Source organism: Sarcophilus harrisii, chromosome 3 (assembly GCF_902635505.1).
Source record: "Sarcophilus harrisii chromosome 3, mSarHar1.11, whole genome shotgun sequence".
Lineage (NCBI taxonomy): Eukaryota > Metazoa > Chordata > Mammalia > Dasyuromorphia > Dasyuridae > Sarcophilus > Sarcophilus harrisii.
Genome location: NC_045428.1, coordinates 63,168,793 through 63,186,154, shown reverse-complemented (window position 1 = coordinate 63,186,154; position 17,362 = coordinate 63,168,793). Strand labels below are relative to the sequence as shown.

Here is a 17,362-nt window from a genome sequence, read left to right as displayed (position 1 = left end):
GGGATCTTGGTTATCTCATACTGCACTGTTGGTGAGAAGTATTTATAAATGAAGATAATGGTAGCATTCATAGTAAAGTATGCAGGGGATGAAGATGTAGGAAAATTCTATTAAGACTTTAATAATGCTTTCTACAATAAATCAACTTTAATTACTTTGACAATTAGTGAATTCATTGCAAATGTGGAAGCTTGGCAAAAAGGAAGTTGGAAAGGATGGTTCAAGAGCAAGAAAGAAAAGAAGCACAAGACTTATAGAAAATATCAAAATATCATAACTACTTTCTTTAAGGAGAAAGTCAGGAAGCTCTGCATATGGCTAACACTGAAAAGTATCACACCCAAAATGAAGCAGATTATGGCTTTACGGGCAAAAACAACTGGTCATCACGGCAGAAGTCATTTCCAAATCAGCTATCTGTGGATAGTCCAGCCATTCACTTGTTAAATATCAATTTAAAATAAAAATAATGACATGTCAAATTAAAATTTGTGATGCTAAAAAAGGAGTGTGTGTGTGTGTGTGTGTGTGAAGATTCATAGAGAACTAGACTATGACACAGACTATCAAAACCATAACCAGAAATATTTGTACCCGGGACAAACCAGGTACAAATCCTTTTGGATTAAAAACTTCCCTCATTTGAATCCAGAGGAGGATGGCTCCTCAGCCCACAAATATTTGATCTTTCTGCTTATGAGAAAGATAGAGCTATCAACTGCAGCACTACTTTGGAATACCAACTTATCTGTGGAAATCTTATAGAAGAGGATGGTGGAAAAATGTGACTAGTATTACAAAACAGCTTGAAATGAAGAGGAAAACAAGGGGCATTAGGTGGCACAGTGGATAGAGCACCAGCCCTGAAATCAGGAGGACCCTAGTTCAAATCTGACCTCAGACACTTACTAACACTTCCTGTCTGTGTGACTCTGGGCAAGTCTCTTAATCCCAGTTGCCTCAGCAAAACAAAACAAAACAAAACCAATATCAAGTTTAAGAAATCTTGATTGGAGACCCAATGAAGCCAGACCAATCTAAGAACTCTTAAGGATGAAATTGTGAAGACAACAAGTAGACACAAAATTGAAAAGGCAAGTCAAATTTCTTTAACATTTACAATATGCCTACTGAGCTTGAGGTACCATGAAATGTACTGAAAACATAAAATGGAAACCAGTAACAAAAACAAAAAGTTGAAAAGTTTGAAAAAACCAAGCTTATTACATTCTACTGGGAAATTGTGACAGAGAATCTGTCTATGAAGACAGAAATGGAATCTCTTAAGATAAATTTACAGTTGCATAGTTCTTGATGAAGAAATAAAATTGGGAACAGGCAAGAATTTTGTAAATAACATTTTCCATTGAATCACATCTTAATAGTCATACAGACTGAAAAGTACATAACTTAAATCTATTGTGCTCATTGTTTGTAACGATATCTTTTTAAAGTCCTATTTTATAGAAAATGCCACCATGAAAGCTCTCCCTTCTCAGTGTTTTCCTCTCATTCATCCACAGAAAACATCCATAATTCCTTGAAAGGGCCAATAACAAAGATAAAGAGATGATTTGGTTTGATGAAATATATAAAGTAAAGCATAAAAGTAGCAGATTTATGCTAGCTACAATGTTTGCTCTAGTCATGGAGGACAGAGTCTAAATAGAAGAGGGATTTCCTGACTGATGAAGTCATTCAGATAGTACCATTTATGAATCACTTTGTTTTGATGGCTTCAAGCCCTAGGATATATCAGAGTTTTCTAAATGAGATGCGTAATCATGCAAAAGAGTTGACCCACCGGCACAAATGAAAAAAGACTACCTAATATCTATCTTGTGATATGAAGTTCATTAGTCCATGTTGCCAGTTGTTTTGACCTTTGTCTTGGCAATGAACTTTGATGACTCTGGAGGAGAGAATGAAGTCGATAACTTTGTCACAACTCTGCCTTACTCATATCCAATTCATTCACCAATCATCCTCATGATGTCATTTATCCTCTTTGAGAACGAAGAATGGACAACATTTTGCACAGACACTACAGAAGGACAATGTGCTGAACCCAGAACTAAATGGGAAGAGTGTAAATTAAGTTGCATTTGAGAAACTGCTTGGAAATTTCAATAAATATCAAATTTCACCCAGAAGCAAACTAATTTTTTGAAACTGTAAAACATGGATTATCATGTTTTTCAAAGGATTCAAGTCGACAGTTCAGAAGTGCCTGGTCATCATGAGAAGACTTGAACATTGCCACTGTGAAAAACTGTTTACAAGTGTTACAATAAAAACAGTCAGAGACATGAATCACTTGAAAAGGAGGTTGATTTGGGGAAGAACATGGATGAGAGCCACACAGGATGAAGAGACATGAAGGTTTTGTGCAATGAGGTAGGGAATACCCACACCCAATTGATGAGATCAAAAATCTCTTAAAGAACTGAATTTGATGTTGGTCCAAAAATGAACAGAAATAGTCTATAAAGATTTATAAAATACCTACAACGTGAGTGGCACCATATGCTGTGTACTAGGGATCCAAAGAAAAGTCAAAGACAGTCCCTAATTCCAAGTTCACAGAACAATGAGAATATGGACATCTTCTTAATAGAGGAGCAAACATCGCTAAGAAGAGAGATAACAGATGAGTTGATGAAGGGGACAAGGAAGTAGTGATTACATACTAACTCTCTTTTCCCTTTCTGTTTCAACTTTGCTCTGTGACTGAAACTATCTACCAGGCACTGACTTGACTTGGGAGTGGGAAGTTGTTAGTGGGCAGCAATCAGCAGGTCTTGTGGCAGAGATAAAGGGATGCCAAAATACCCAGGTAATTTGGTTCTTCTCATTCCCATAGACTTTGGACAGAAAATGCCATTTGTATCCAGAAAAAACACTATGGAGACTGAATTTTATGTTCACTTCTTTTTTTTTTCTTTTTTTCTTTCCCATGGTTTTCCCCCTTTGCTCTGATTTTTCTCTCCCAACATGATTTAAAAGTCAATGTGTAATTTAAATTTTTTTAACTGAGGCAATTGGGGTTAAGTGACTTGCCCAGGATCACACAGCCAAGAATTGTTAAGTGTCTGAGGCTAGATTTGAACTCAGGTCCTCCTGACTTCAGGGTTGGTGCTCTATCCACTGAGTCATCTAGCTGTCCCCCAATGTGTAATTTTAAAAAAGAAGAAAATACCCAGGTAATTTGTCAATAAAAACTGGTCCATGTGCCATCTTTAACTTATATAACTCTTGTTTTCATTTAGGATAAGAGTTATTTCTGAAACAGAATCCTAGTATTTTTTAAGATTATAGCTAAAGAGGAAATCTGTTCTAGGGATGAAAAGAGTTACAGATGAAGATGCAGGAGCTATACTAAGCAGAATTCATGATCAGATAAACATATATAACATGATTAATTACATTTACATTTCTGAAACACTTCATTGTGCAATTATGTAGACCTTGAAAAAACAGGGAATATTGGAGCTGAATAAGACCTTTACATCCAAGCTATTACACATCAACTGAAATCCTGTATCAGCTAGTGACCAATTTCTACCAATTTTACCACCAAAGGTCCTTCCTTCTTAAAAACTATAAAAATAGGGGTAGAGGAGAGAACAATCCTCCTTTTCTGTACATCCTACTATCATCACTTTGGCCTTTTCTATGGACTCCCAATATCTGTCCTGAGTACAGGAGAACTGATGCATGGGACTTCGGAGAGCAGAATAGGTGATGGTAGAAAATTTAGACATTTTACCAATTAAAAGTATAATATGGATTATACAAAACTCATTTAATACAGCCCCTACATTTGTATTTTAAGTAGGTGACAGGACTATGTCCAAAAGACTCATATTAAGGTTACAAAAAAAGATAAAGAAGGAAATATGTTCTACAGGCAGAAACACTGGCTGATCGTGAACTTGAGGAGATGTCTTCCTGAGAGTCCTCTCCTTGTGTTTCATCATAATGGCACTCCTTTTTTCCCCACTGTTCTGGTTTCACCACCCTTCCAGATTCCAATGTAGGCTTCACTCTATTTCTGTTTACCTAACCCTGGTCTCCCAGTTCCCTCCTTCAGTGTTGGCCATACCAGTTCAAAGGTACCACACCACTGTTCTTCAGCAACAGGAACACCACTGAAGGCTCAGATCCAATGGGTGAAGCCCCAAAATTGAAATCAAGCCTCAAAGGGGTGAAGAAGGAGGGAATCCTGTTTGTGCTATATTGAGGAGAGAAAACAGGAAAGTCATGAAAAGAGGACCAGGAAAACTCAGAAGGATCATTCACCTGAGAGCCACATGACTAACTCATCCATGGGGAGTGGCCCACAAACTGAGCTGGATTCTGGACTTCCCTTTATCTCCCTGGGGTTGATAAGAGGAGATTCCTGAACATACTCAGTCCCAGGACTAGAAGGCTGAGGCATCTTATAACAGAGAAAGAGGGGACATGCAAAGAAGGATCAGCAAGCATATTTATGGAAGTGGGAGACAGAGTAAAGTTCTCCGGAAATTCCACCTCAATCATTATTCCATTCCCATCTCATCTTCTATGTCCTAACCAGGGGAACCCTGCCCTTCCACTTCCACACAGGTAGCCATCCCCTTACCTGTGTCGGGTGGGCACCTTATAGGTAAGTTCCCAGGAGGTGGGGTCCCGCTCCAGGTAGTTGTTGAGAGTTTCTAAGGAGAGGAGCTTCCATAAATGCTGGCGAGTGATGCCCCCAGCACTGCCTGTTGCACAGACATCCACAATTGAGAGGGTTGGGTACACCCCCATCATTATTACCTTGCATAGTACCTCCTTAGCTCCACATTTATTTTCTGAAGAAGAAGAAAAGAAGTTAAGGAGAGCAGAAGAGTCTCTTTGCCTAAAAAAAGGTGTTACATTTAATGTCGGACCACCAAGATCTAATTCTAGTTCTAATCCTAACTACCTATGTGATTATAGACCCTTTTCTTCTTGAATCTTAATTTCTTATTCTAGCAAATTATGGGTTATATAAAATGATCTCTGAAATCCCTCTCAGTGCTGGAATTTTGTTCTATATTCTTTTCTTTTCCTAGTAAATCTTACAAAATCCACTTCTCCTTGGTACTCATACCTCATTGGTACCCTCTGCCCCTTTTGATTGGAAGATGGAGAAATGAACTCCTCACCTTCATCTAAGGAGGGGACAACAGAGGACAAACATTTCACCTCTACTTCCCTTGCTCATTGTAGACTTCTTGAACTTTTCCACAAATCACTCACAAACATACCTTGCTTTCTTTTATGTGTCTCCTCCCCAATTAGAGTATAAGCTGCTTGAGGGCAGAATCTTTTCTTATTTGTATCCACAGTGCTAGGCATATAGTACGTGCTTAATCCACATTTCTTAATCACTGATTGAGTAGCAATCTATACAGTCTATATTTCCCTGGTATTCTACCCTTGAAAATAAAAGCTATATAAAATAAGAGAAATGGCTTACATTTGCATAATGGGATTTTTTTTTTTGCATTTTAAGCATTTTATGGTACTTTACAAGTACCATAAGCCATTATTTCACTGTAAAGTAGGTGTAGTTAACTCTATTTTATAAATACCTAATGTCACACACAAGGTAGTGGCAGAAAGTCTTTCCCCTGTTAAGGATTATGCCTAAGTGTGAAACATAGAAAGCCTATAAAGGGTTAAAGGAGACTGTACCATTAAGGAGGGGGGGGGGAGCGGTTCTCTGAAAGCCCCCATAGCTGTGAGTCATAACACATTTGAAGGAATTGAAAATCAGCCTTTCCTGGTGCAGATATTGCTTGTGAATTGGGAATGAAATAAATTGAAGGTAAGAGAGAGGAGGAGGAAGGTCAGAGAATGCAACTGCCTCTCAGTCTCCTTGTATCGTTCTCATCCTCTCATATGAAGGAATCTTATTCTGCTGGTCAGAATTAGATTCCCAGCAGCCACTAGCGATGGCTCCAGTAACATTCCCCCTCTGGCCTGTATTCTTACATCACATTTCAATATCCCATGATCACTAGGCTATACAGACATACCCACAATCTTTTACTTGTACCTCCTTCTACACTTTGCTAATTTAAATCCCCATCAAAACAATGCAAGTGTTTGTCTCTCTTCCTCCCTGCCTTCTCTGTCTATCTCTGTCTCTGTGTCTGAATAGCCAGTACCATCACGGGTGAGGATGGAGCATCTGATGGTCCAAATGTACTGTAGGCGCCGAGTGGGGCGGGCGGTAAGGCAGATGGCTTCTTGTGACCGGGCAGGAAGCATTCCCTCCATTTTGTCCATTTTCAGAGCTGCTCAGAATGGGAAAGAGAGATGAGTAGGCAAGTATAGGCTGCCTTTCCTCTTCCCCATCCCATATCCAACAATGTCCAATACTGCGTTCTTCTACCCTATTCCCTATCCCCACATATCCAGGCCCACTAGAGAACTGGAAAATACTTCAATTTATCTATGATATCTCCATGTGGATACTTCCTCCAGTAGGGCAGATTGCAACCCATTTTCTTATATTTTCTCATATTGTCTAACATATATACGTATCCTCCTATAATCTAAATGCTCTCTGCACAGAGAATCCACCCATTGTGCTGAAGGGAAGGGGAAGCATCTTAACATTACATGGATGTAGAAGATGAATCTGTCTCATTCTCGTTGCATAACTAAGCCACTTTTTTCCATTATTAAATCTCTTTGAAATATCTCATGCTGCTTCTTGCTCACAATTCATCACTGGAAAAATGCTGGTCTATTTGCTTCCCCAAAAGGTCTTTGCATTGCCCTTTGACAGACTTCAAGTTTTTTATTCCTTGGAGATGTTTCATGACTTGCAGTCAGTATGGAGGAACATCAAGCCAAAAAGGTGATTTTTTGTTTCAGGGAAATGCTTGAGGTAATTAAAAGTGCTCAGTCACTTTCCAAATTCAATTCTGATCTGAGTTTATTTTCTCTCCATCTGTAAAGTCTGTCCAACACTGATGGACCAGTTTTATGAGATATTCATCCACTTGTTTTTTCTTATGTGGATATTTATGATGAATTCTTCTGAGTGACATATCAAAATACTGTGGAAGATACCAGGGGCTTGATGTAGTCAGTGCAGTGTCATCTGCAAAGAGGACCTTGAAACCCTTTTCCATGTGACCTTTGCACGTAATTCTCCAGGACCAGGCTGAACTTTGAGCTAGCACACATTTTCCTATTTTATACCTTAATTATTCACATGTATAATTAAGATGGGAGGGGGGAGAATTCCCATTCTTGAAGGAGATACCTTGTTAGAAGAAAGCTTTTGAAATAGTTTTTTACTCTTATCAAATTAAATGATTTTTGTAGAAAATTAAAAATGAACATAACAGAATCTTGCATTTTGTGCAATTTTGTCAATTGCAAGTTCTGTAAAAATTCTGAAAACACAAAAAGTTCTGAGACAAGATGTATAAAGGAACTTGAGTACACAGAGAAGTCATCAAGTAACTTAGATTTTTTAAAGATAAATACAAATATGGAAGGTCACTATAAATTAGAAAATATCTCTGAATGAGCTGTAGCTGTTGAAAACTAAAGACACCAAAAAGACGTGTGTGCAGTTTAAAAGCTATGTAACAGGTGTGGATTGTATAGGAGAGTGTTATCCCTTGAAACATGTGCATATATCTACCAGCCTGGTTTCAAAGACTTATGTGAAGTCTTGGGGTTAGAAGGTAGGATGTGGAGAGTTCCTGGCATGATAACTCAGGTGTTATTCTGTGATGGTCTTCAAATGATCAGTCAAATAAGGTGGCTTGATGATTCAGGAGAGCCAGAACTAAGTGTGCATACTTCCCTCTGTGGCTATGAGGCAATCCTATTTCAAACTGCCTTTATGAGCTAGATTGGGATAATTATGAGCCTTATTTGGATTTGAGTCTTATTTGCTACGCAGCCATAATACAAGTGGCCACCTGTGTATGGATGTTTATCATGATGTAAGGAAACACTTCCAATAATATGTCACTTATAAATTACCTCAGGAAGTAGTGGGTTCTTCCTTATTGGAGGACTTCAAGAAGAGGCTAGATTATTTCTTGGGTGTATTGTTCATGTACAGCATAAAGAGCCTCTCAAATTCCTTCCGATTCCCAGATTCCTAATATCTTCAATGTATTTATAGATAATTATAAATCACATCTGATACTGGGCATACAAAGGTGGCAAAATATAGCCCATGCTGTAAAAGATCTCATTAATTAAAATATGGTAGAAATGAGAAAATAGGCATATATGGGGTAGTGTGATATCTTCTTGGTCACCTTTATTTGGAAAGTAATAGTATACATATTTTTCCTAGTAATTCTATAGCTTTACTTCTTTCATGTACCTTTGAGAGCAACCTCTTATTACCCTCAACATTGTTACTTCTACCACAGATATTCACTATGTGCACTTGTACTAATCCAGTTCCTTTTCTATTTTTGTTTATTCATATATCACCTCCAGAGTTAATGATGTTGAGTTCAAATGTGATCGCTTCATCGACACTGATAGAGAAAACAGTAAGTTATAGAAATATTGACTAATCTTTTTATTTTTTTCTTTTGTTCTCCTAGTTTCATTATTGATGATCTGACTTAATTGGCTCTCAAGCCAACCTGATTTTTCCTTCTAACATTTCTGAGCATTTTATGATATTACTCACAGTTTTTAACTATTCCAACAATTTAAACTATTTTCCAAAAGGTGTTATAAACAAGTTTATGTTCAAAACTATTATGTGCTTGACTACCATATCTCTCTTTTAAATCAAGTATTTGCTGAATAAGGTGGTTTAGAGCCTCTTTTGGTTTGATTGTGGTTATTCACATCAATTAAACTTTAGGATATGATGACAACCTGTGCTAATGTTTGTTCTTCTGTCCATTTCCCATTCTAGGGTCAGCAGTTTATTTAAATAGGTCAGATTATCAGGTTATGGTTGCATAAGTTGTGACTCCTCCCCAATTTGATTTTGATCTCTGCTCTACCAAGAGGCTGGTCTAGCTTGGAAATGATTCCCATATTGATAACCAATTATTCTCATCTACTAAAACATAATCTATTTCATTTTTTGGTGACATTATTTGGTGGTTGTCAGGTTCAGCACCTCAATTCTCTTTTCTTGAAGAAATTGTCCATGATCTCATATTTCTGCATAGTTAAAAAACTTTGGGTCTTTTTCCCTTTTTTAAAAAAAGTTTGATCCATATGTCCAACATATTTTCTCAGTCCAACTTGAAGCACAATGTTGCATTTAAGTTGTTCAATCTTAATGTGCATATTGATTTATTTTATAGGATTTTACCAAATTCTCTGATTTCCTATCTTCTCATTCTTTGCAATGGATGTTGGTATACAAAGCTACAATTATTTTTGTGTAGTCTTTTTTTTTCTTTCTATTTTTTTGGCTTTTGCTCATTTGGGGCACAGCAAGGTGAGATAGCCAAGTGTTCTATTAAATTACATGTGTTATTCCTTTTAGAAACACAATAAAAGCAACAGAGCCTATTCCCTATTTTCCTCTTTAGGAAAACCATAACATCCTTCCATTTAACTTTAACTTCTTTCCATCTTCTGGCTTCACATTTCATAGGTGAGAATGCAAAAAATTAATGTTAAAAAATGTTAAAAATTCAATTCCTCCAGGAATGCAATCATTAGTAGAGTGTCAATAAATTAATATTAATGTTTATAGATGGTGGGAAAATGATGATTCTTTCCCCATTTTATTGCTAAAACTTCACAGTAGAAGGAAGAAATTCAGTGATTGAAGGCTATTCTGTATCTTTCTTGGTTTGCCATGGCCAAAGAATTCATCACCTAGTGACTAGTTTACTAGTGATGAGCCTCTTTATATTAAAATGGCTAATTCTCAGGAAGTAGATTATAGTAGGCTATTGTTGAGCCTGCTTGAAACTGTTTCAGCACATTTGAACCAGGAAGAGCTTGAATTCTGTCCATATAAGCCATGATGAGATTTAAAAATAGACTTTGTGGAGAACCAACCAGAAGAGAAGGGCTCAAAATGAACCTTCTACATCCTTTTCTCGAAAATGATGAGACTATTCCCTTTTGACTCCTATGAATGGGCAATGGACTAAACCTCCAGTTAGTAGTCTGTGCTCTGAATGCAAACACTACTAGTCCCTCAACTCAGCCTCTGTGTGTTATGCCCCAGCCTAATGGGGTTCCTTGTGCAAGGGAATGTCATGGTGCTCGGGTCTCCATACCAATTGGGTCACTTTCCACCTCTTCAGGATCACAGGGCCCTTTCATTGTCTGCTCCACAAACAGGCGGTAGGGAAGGGCACAGTTCCCATCATTCAGCAGGACCAGGTCTTTCCTCTGCTCACTGTCCACGAGCACATTCCCAAAGTCCAGCTCTTTTTCTTTTGCCTAGGGGTCCAAACCCAATCCATGCAGAGATTTCTTTTAGTAAACTCTGGAGATGTTCCCTTAGAAAAGAGCCTCCCCAAATACACAGACAATTCTCTCCCACTCTGAAGGAGAAGACCCTTCCCAAAGCTAGAACATGGTAGTCATGCCTGGACAGCTACAGGGTCATCTTGGATTGGCTACCTCAAAAATCGGATCTTGGGGGAAAGAGGTACCATGCCCGGCACTGATGATATCTTAAGTAATAAGCCCTCACTTAAAATCTCATCTTGAGAGCAGGATTCAGAAATAAGAGCTCACATTTATCCAGTGTTTTAAGGTTTAGGAAGCATTAACTGTGTCATTACAAGATAGCAGAATAAGGGAGGAAATTGCCTGAGCTCTACCAAATTCTCCTTCAAACAACTTAAAATAATGCCACAAGATGAATTCTGGAGTGAAAGAACTAATAAAAGGATGGGGTGAAACAATTTTTCACCCCAAGATAAACCAAGAAGGTTTACAGGAAAGATTTGTCTCATTGATGTGAGAATAGAACTGTTTAGTGCAGGCATCCCAGCAAGGCAGCAATGAGGTCCTGTGCTCCTGCAGCTCTGCCCAGCTAATCAGTGCGGGCCTTGGAGACAGCTGCAACAGTGGCATCAGTGACTTCCAGAATTCTCAGCTCACAGATGGTAAAGAGACCAGACAACAGATCAGAAAATTACAGGAGACACTTTGCTAGTATTTGGTGCAAGACTGCTTCATTGCTTAAACAGGGACCCAGGTTATAGATCTGGGTTACCATCTCAGGATGAAGAGGAACTCTAGGACACTAGGATGCAACCCCAGGGGAGTAGGGATCCTGGTACTGATCCAGAAAGAAAAGTGTGTTTAGGATTGTTCACAGACCAGCACACAGGTCAGGCGAGCAATGCTCAAATCCCTCCTTAAATAGAAAAACTAAACTGCAAACTTATAGACCCCCAGAACTAGCTCTGAAGACAGCCACACAAAAAACCGAAAACTTGGGACAATGCCTCCTCCACCACAGAAGCAGAGCTTAATTTTGACATAAAGTAAAAAAAAAAAACTATACTAGGAAAAAAAGTAAAAAAAATAAAGCACTAGCCATTAAAAATCACTATGGTGACAGGAAAGATCAAAACACAAACTCAGAAGTGGGAAACAGTGTCAAAATGGCTACATGTGAACCCTCCAAGAAAAAAAAAATATGAATTTGGTGTCAGCCCCAAAAGGAACTGGGAGAATTCAAAAGGAGATTTTAAAAATCAAGAAGAGTGAAAAAAATATCGAGAAAGGAAATAATTATGAAAATAGTTATGATAATTATTGATAATTATGAAAAAATAGTCAACAGCTTGGTAAATAAACACACAAAAAATGGACAAAGATGTACAAAAATTCACTAAAGAAAACAATTTCTTAAAAAAGTAGAACTGATCTCAAGGAAAGGGTTGGTTAAGAAAGCTCACTGAAGAAAAAAGAACTGGACTAGTGAAAACTAATGACTTCATGAGACATCAAACAACAAAATCAAAAGAATGAAAAATAGAAGAAAATATGAAATATCTCATTGGAAGAACGTATTACCTGAAAAATAGAGCAAGGAGGAATTATTTAAGGATTATTGGACTCCTTGAGTCAAGAGTCCAGAAACATTGGCTGGATAATGAAAGTATATAACAGTAATTTTTTTGGAAAATTTTTTAGTACTTTGCAGGAAAAGACTCAGGTATCTACATATTTAAGTGACACTGTGTTTTGGGAACCTGAGGAATTTAGAAAATCAACTTTAAATAAAATAAAGTATTTGGTTTTCTATCTAAAAAATAACAAAGGGCCTATGGAGCAATATTTCAAAATTATCAAAGAAAACAGCTCTAAAACAGCTCTGATATCCTAGAACCAGAGGATAAAATAGAAATTGAATCCACCAATCACATACTGAAAGAGATCTCAGATATTATATAATTCCATATTGTTTAATTATAATATAATATTATAAATTCCAGAGCTCCCAGGTCCAGGAGAAAATGCTGCAAGCAGACAAAAACAATTCAAATATCATGGTGCCATAGTCAGAATTACACAGGATGTAATAGCTTCTACATCACAGGCTTGGAATATGATAGCAAGGCAAAAGAAGGATTATGAGCTAGTTTCACCTGCTTAACAAAACTGAACATAATCCAAGAGAAAATGGATATTTAATGAAATAGAGCATTTTTAAGCATTTCTGATAAAAAAGACCAGAGCTGAACAGAAAATTTGATTTTCAAATACAAGATTCAAAAGAAACATCAAAAGATAAACATGAGAGAAAACATAAGGGATTCAAAAAGGTCAAATTGTTTACACTCCTTCATGGAAGGTGACACAACTCTTAAAAACTTTGTCATTATTAGGCCAGTTAGAAGGAGCATGCATAGAAGAGTGAGGTTGTGAGTTAACTATAATGGACTGATATTTTTAAAATCCCCCACAAATTAAGGGGTGAAAAAGAGGGATACACTGGGAAAAAGAAATATAATAGGATAAATTATCTCACATGAAAGAGATGTGAAAGAGCTATACAGTGAAGGGAAAGATGAGAACATATATCTTGAATGAAACAAAAAAGAAATGCAAGGGAAGGATACTCACAGTAATGAAGCCCTTAATGCCCTCCCCAATTACTCGAAGGAGGTAGTGAGTTGTTGGGGAAGGAGAATAGCCAGAAGAAACTCTTGCATCCCATCCCCACAGGACAGCCCGAACCAGGTACTTGGTTTCACAAGAGGGGGTGAAGGTCCATGTATGAATCTGAAATTACAGGATGGCCACATGCACATAGTTTCATGGAATTTTTCCTAATTGCCCTCTGAGAGCTTTCCAACTTATGAACTTCAATATACAGCTCTTATAGTCTAAAACACTTCACACAAGGTATTTTACTTTTTAAAATGTTTCATTTCCCTTAACTAGACTAATCCCCAAGAGAGCAGGAAAATGTTGGTCTTAGACCTTTTTGCATCACAACAATTTAACAAAATGTGAGGCACATAGCAGGTGATTAAGAAATGTTTGTTGGTGTTATTGACTCTGGGGACTCATATTCCCCCAGCTGAAGACTCTTGTCATGCCTTTGGTCAACAAAAAGGGCAGAACAGGGAGTTCTGACTGGTCTTGACTGCAGAGAGTTACCCTTCCTTTCTTCTCGAGTCCATCCTTAGCAACTGGAATTCTTCCCCTCAGGAGTTCTGGGTCCTGCTTGACTTACCATCTCTTCCTGCACCACCCACCCCCTCTTTATCTCCATTTTTTCTGCCATATTCTAAAGTCAAATAAGGTGTAATAGTGGCTTTCCAGACTGAAACTAGTTTCCCAGATAGTCTCTCAAAAATGAAGAGGCAGGACAGAACTCACCATTACTTCATTGGGTAAGATGATACCTTTGGAAGGCTGGACAGACACCACCTTGCTGTTGTGGTAGGCGTACCTCCACTCAAATGACAGGGTCAGGCGTGTGGTGTTTCGGATGGTAAAGGGGCTGGTGGAGGAGCCTCCCACATAAGTGGGCTTGAAATACAGGGTTTTGCCAGACTCTAGCTGAAGCTGTAGTGGTTCTTCCCGGCTCATCATCATGATGTCCTACGGATCCAGGAAAATGCAGTGTGGCCAAAGAGAGCTTCCCATCCCCATCACTCTGCCAGTGGGACGGATAGTCTTAACAACTTTGAATGAACTGGTTCCTGTAAGTGGGGAGTTGGGGTGGAGGCAGAGCAAGGTGTCTTTTCTCCCTTAGTCACTTTTTGCCTCAGAGTTTCCTTGTCATTTTCTGACTCAGATCAACAAGTGAGGGTTAATACCTACAAGTTGTAGGCCCCTTGAAAAGAGTTAGGATACGGCCGTAAGGAATTTGTTTTACTTGACTACAAATACTTGTTATTCCTTCTTCCTCTCTCTTTCCCTGTATGTGAATAAAACTTTTTATTCACACATACCACTCTGGGCCTCTTACTTATCCATGTAATTAAAGAATTGGATTAATGACCTCTAAAGTCCTTTCTAGCTCCACTATGTTATGCTTTGTTACACTGGGGAAACAGAAAAAGTAGAACAGAGATGTATGTGAACAGAGACACAGATCTGATCAGGCAGTGGGTCCCAGGTCCCCTGTTCCTAGTCCCTACCTTGATGTACTTGGGACAGAAGTTGAACTGCAGGGTCAATGGGTGCTGTTTCCAAGGGACCCCCTTGGGGCAGGTGGAAAGGAGGAAGACCTGGCAGGCCCCAGGAAGGAGGAAGCCTGTGGAGGGTCTGAATGTGATGTCTGGACTGCTATTTGGCATCAGGTTGAAGGTGAACATCAAAGATCCACTGTTGCAGAGTAATAAGGTACGATAACTTGTACTTTTGGAAGATACTGCAGGGAAGAGCTGAGGAGGAGAAAACAAAAAAGAAGGAAAGGGGAGTATGAAGGGGATGCTCTCAGACCCTTCTATCACACCAGGGTTAGGCGTGTATTAACGTTAGGGAAGGGGACCTGGGTAATGGTCATCTCTAGGAAGACCTAAGCCCCTGACTCCAGCAATGAGCACATCCTAAGAGGTGAAGGGAAATTCTGGCCCAGGATTGGTGGGAATCAGACCAACAAGAAGCTTGTAGGCTGCCCAAATTGTGTGGGGCCTACTTCTTTTTCAAATGTCTGATTCTCAGTATCTTTGTATGAATGTGTTCCATCATATACATACTTCAATTCTTTGAGGATCTGGGATGCTACCAGGCTAGGTACTCCCTTTGCAGGTAGAGTTTATAAAACCTTCTTTATATAGTATTCATGAGTGAACATGTTGAATAATAACTAACATTTATATGGTGATTTAAAGTATATTTTTACATATGCTGTCCCTTTTGATCTACATAATGACCTTGGGAGAATGTGCTATTATTATTCTCATTTTATAAATGTGGAAACTGAGGTAGAGAAAGGTTGACTTGCCCAGTGTTACATAGCTATTGAGTGCCCTAGAGAGGATTTAAATTTACATCTTCTTGATTTCAAATTTAGCACTCCATCAATACCTAAGATCATGTACTATCAAGCCCTTCTGGGCTTGTCTGGGGGTAGCTTTGCTAATCCTCAGAAGGCAGAAATCTTCCATTGCTGGGCCTGTATTCAGATCCCTTCCAGCTTGGGAGGTGCTGCCAGGAATCATATTTCATAGGCATACAGGTCTCCTTCATGACACATTGAAGAAGATCCCTAATACACAACCACTGGACTTGAGATTGCGTGGCACATGGGACAGAGAAAAGAAGGGGGGAAGGACTTGGAACCAGAAGCAGAAGGTTGGGCCCCAGGGAAAGTGACTGAATATGGCAGAATGTTAGTTCTCAAATATCTCAGAAATGTGAATTAGGGCTCAGGCTATTTAGAGCTGATGGGAAGGAGGAGCCCAATTCCTGGATCAATGTTTTCCCAAAACAGATCTGAAATCCCTCAGATTTCCCAGAAAACCCCAGTGGAGTGACTGAGTCTTGGTCTGAGAATTTTTTAACAAGAATACATCCCTTAGAAATTAAAGCAGAGGCACTTAAGGTGACTGCTGAGCTGAATTGTAGGATATACTGGAAAGAGACAGAAAGGGGTTTGTCTGCCCATAAATTCATAATTCATGCTAAAATTGGAGATTCGGTTTCTACATTTTGTGGCTTACCACTCACCTTGGGAACATCTAAGGTATAACGAGGGAAATTGTGCTCTCTGGTCACTTCATAGGTATGCCCCATGGCCTTCAGTCTAATACACCAGGATGGAAACAAAGTGCAGTCTTCCTCTATGTTGTTATAGCTTCTTAGTACCTGCAAGACAAAGACCAGGATCCAAGACAATCTAGTCATGCTTTCTAGAGATTTCTTTGATCCTCCCAAAGTCCTTTCCCTAGTCCTCAGGATCATACAAGAAGGATTCCCAAGATGAAGATGTGGAGAAGGACTTTCCTCTCTGTCAAAGTAGCCTCATTACTATAAAGATCAAGTAAATCAGCAAAATAATGGTATCAAAGAATAGAAAATTCCAATTTCCCCCCTAAAATAATGGTAAAGTATAAATGACTATTTGAAAACATGCTTCAAATCCTAATTGGAAGAAAGATACAAACTGAAACAAGTATGGGGTTTCACTTCATACCCTAAAACCCTAAAAACTAATAAAGGTAACAAAAATGGGACAATTTTGGAGGAACTTTGGGAAGACAGGCATAAGTATCTTTAAGTTGGTGACACTGTGAATTGTCCAACTAGTCTGAATGTCAATTTGAGATCATGCAAGAAAAATGACTAAATTTTCCATAGACTTTGATCTAGTAACCCAGTCATTGGATATCATCATCATCATCATCATCATCACTCAAATTTATATAGTATTTCAAAGTTTGCAAACTACTTTACATTACCTTATCTGACCATATATCCCTAGGATGTAAAAGACAGGGTGAAAAGTCCAAAATGTACTGAAATATTAATAGCAACACTATAATAGCAAAGAAATGGGTGCTGATAGGCATCCTGCATATGACATATGAATGCAGTGGGATAGTGTTGCATAAGAAGAAATGATGAATATGAGGAATTCAGAGAAATGTGGGAAGATATGGACAAAGTGATGTACAAAGTTCATCAGAAGGATCTCAAACGACAACAATGGGATCAATTTCCCCTGCCCTGCCTGTGACCAAACAAGCTAAGCTGGAAAGAACCAACAGTATAAGGGCAATGGGAAAAATGCAATATTAGCAAGCATTTATGTATAGCCCTCTTGGGGTTTCAAAGTGCTTGATATATAGTAAGTCATTTGAGCCACACAAAAAACTGGGAAGTAGGTGCTAAACAGAAGAAGGAAATGAGACAAATGCTGAGGGTTAAGTTGGTAAGTGTCTGAGAATGGATT

The 17,362-nt window shown here is 38.5% G+C and overlaps 1 protein-coding gene across 4 annotated transcripts in view; it reads right to left on the bottom strand.

Moving 5' to 3' along the window:
• CFAP65 (cilia and flagella associated protein 65) overlaps positions 1-17,362 on the bottom strand; it is a 53,898-nt gene that overhangs the window by 15,086 nt on the left and 21,450 nt on the right. For all 4 annotated transcript variants that reach the window (XR_004232787.1, XM_031958034.1, XM_031958032.1 and 1 more), the window contains exons 12-19: positions 16,138-16,275; positions 14,604-14,849; positions 13,837-14,061; positions 13,075-13,233; positions 10,263-10,428; positions 6,183-6,311; positions 4,625-4,838; positions 4,106-4,234 (exon numbers count right to left, since the gene is read on the bottom strand). Coding sequence is in view for 3 of the 4 variants with exons in the window: in XM_031958034.1 (XP_031813894.1) it covers positions 4,106-4,234; positions 4,625-4,838; positions 6,183-6,311; positions 10,263-10,428; positions 13,075-13,233; positions 13,837-14,061; positions 14,604-14,849; positions 16,138-16,275 (1,406 nt within the window). In the remaining variant the exon portion in view is untranslated. The remainder of the gene's footprint in view (positions 1-4,105; positions 4,235-4,624; positions 4,839-6,182; positions 6,312-10,262; positions 10,429-13,074; positions 13,234-13,836; positions 14,062-14,603; positions 14,850-16,137; positions 16,276-17,362) is intronic.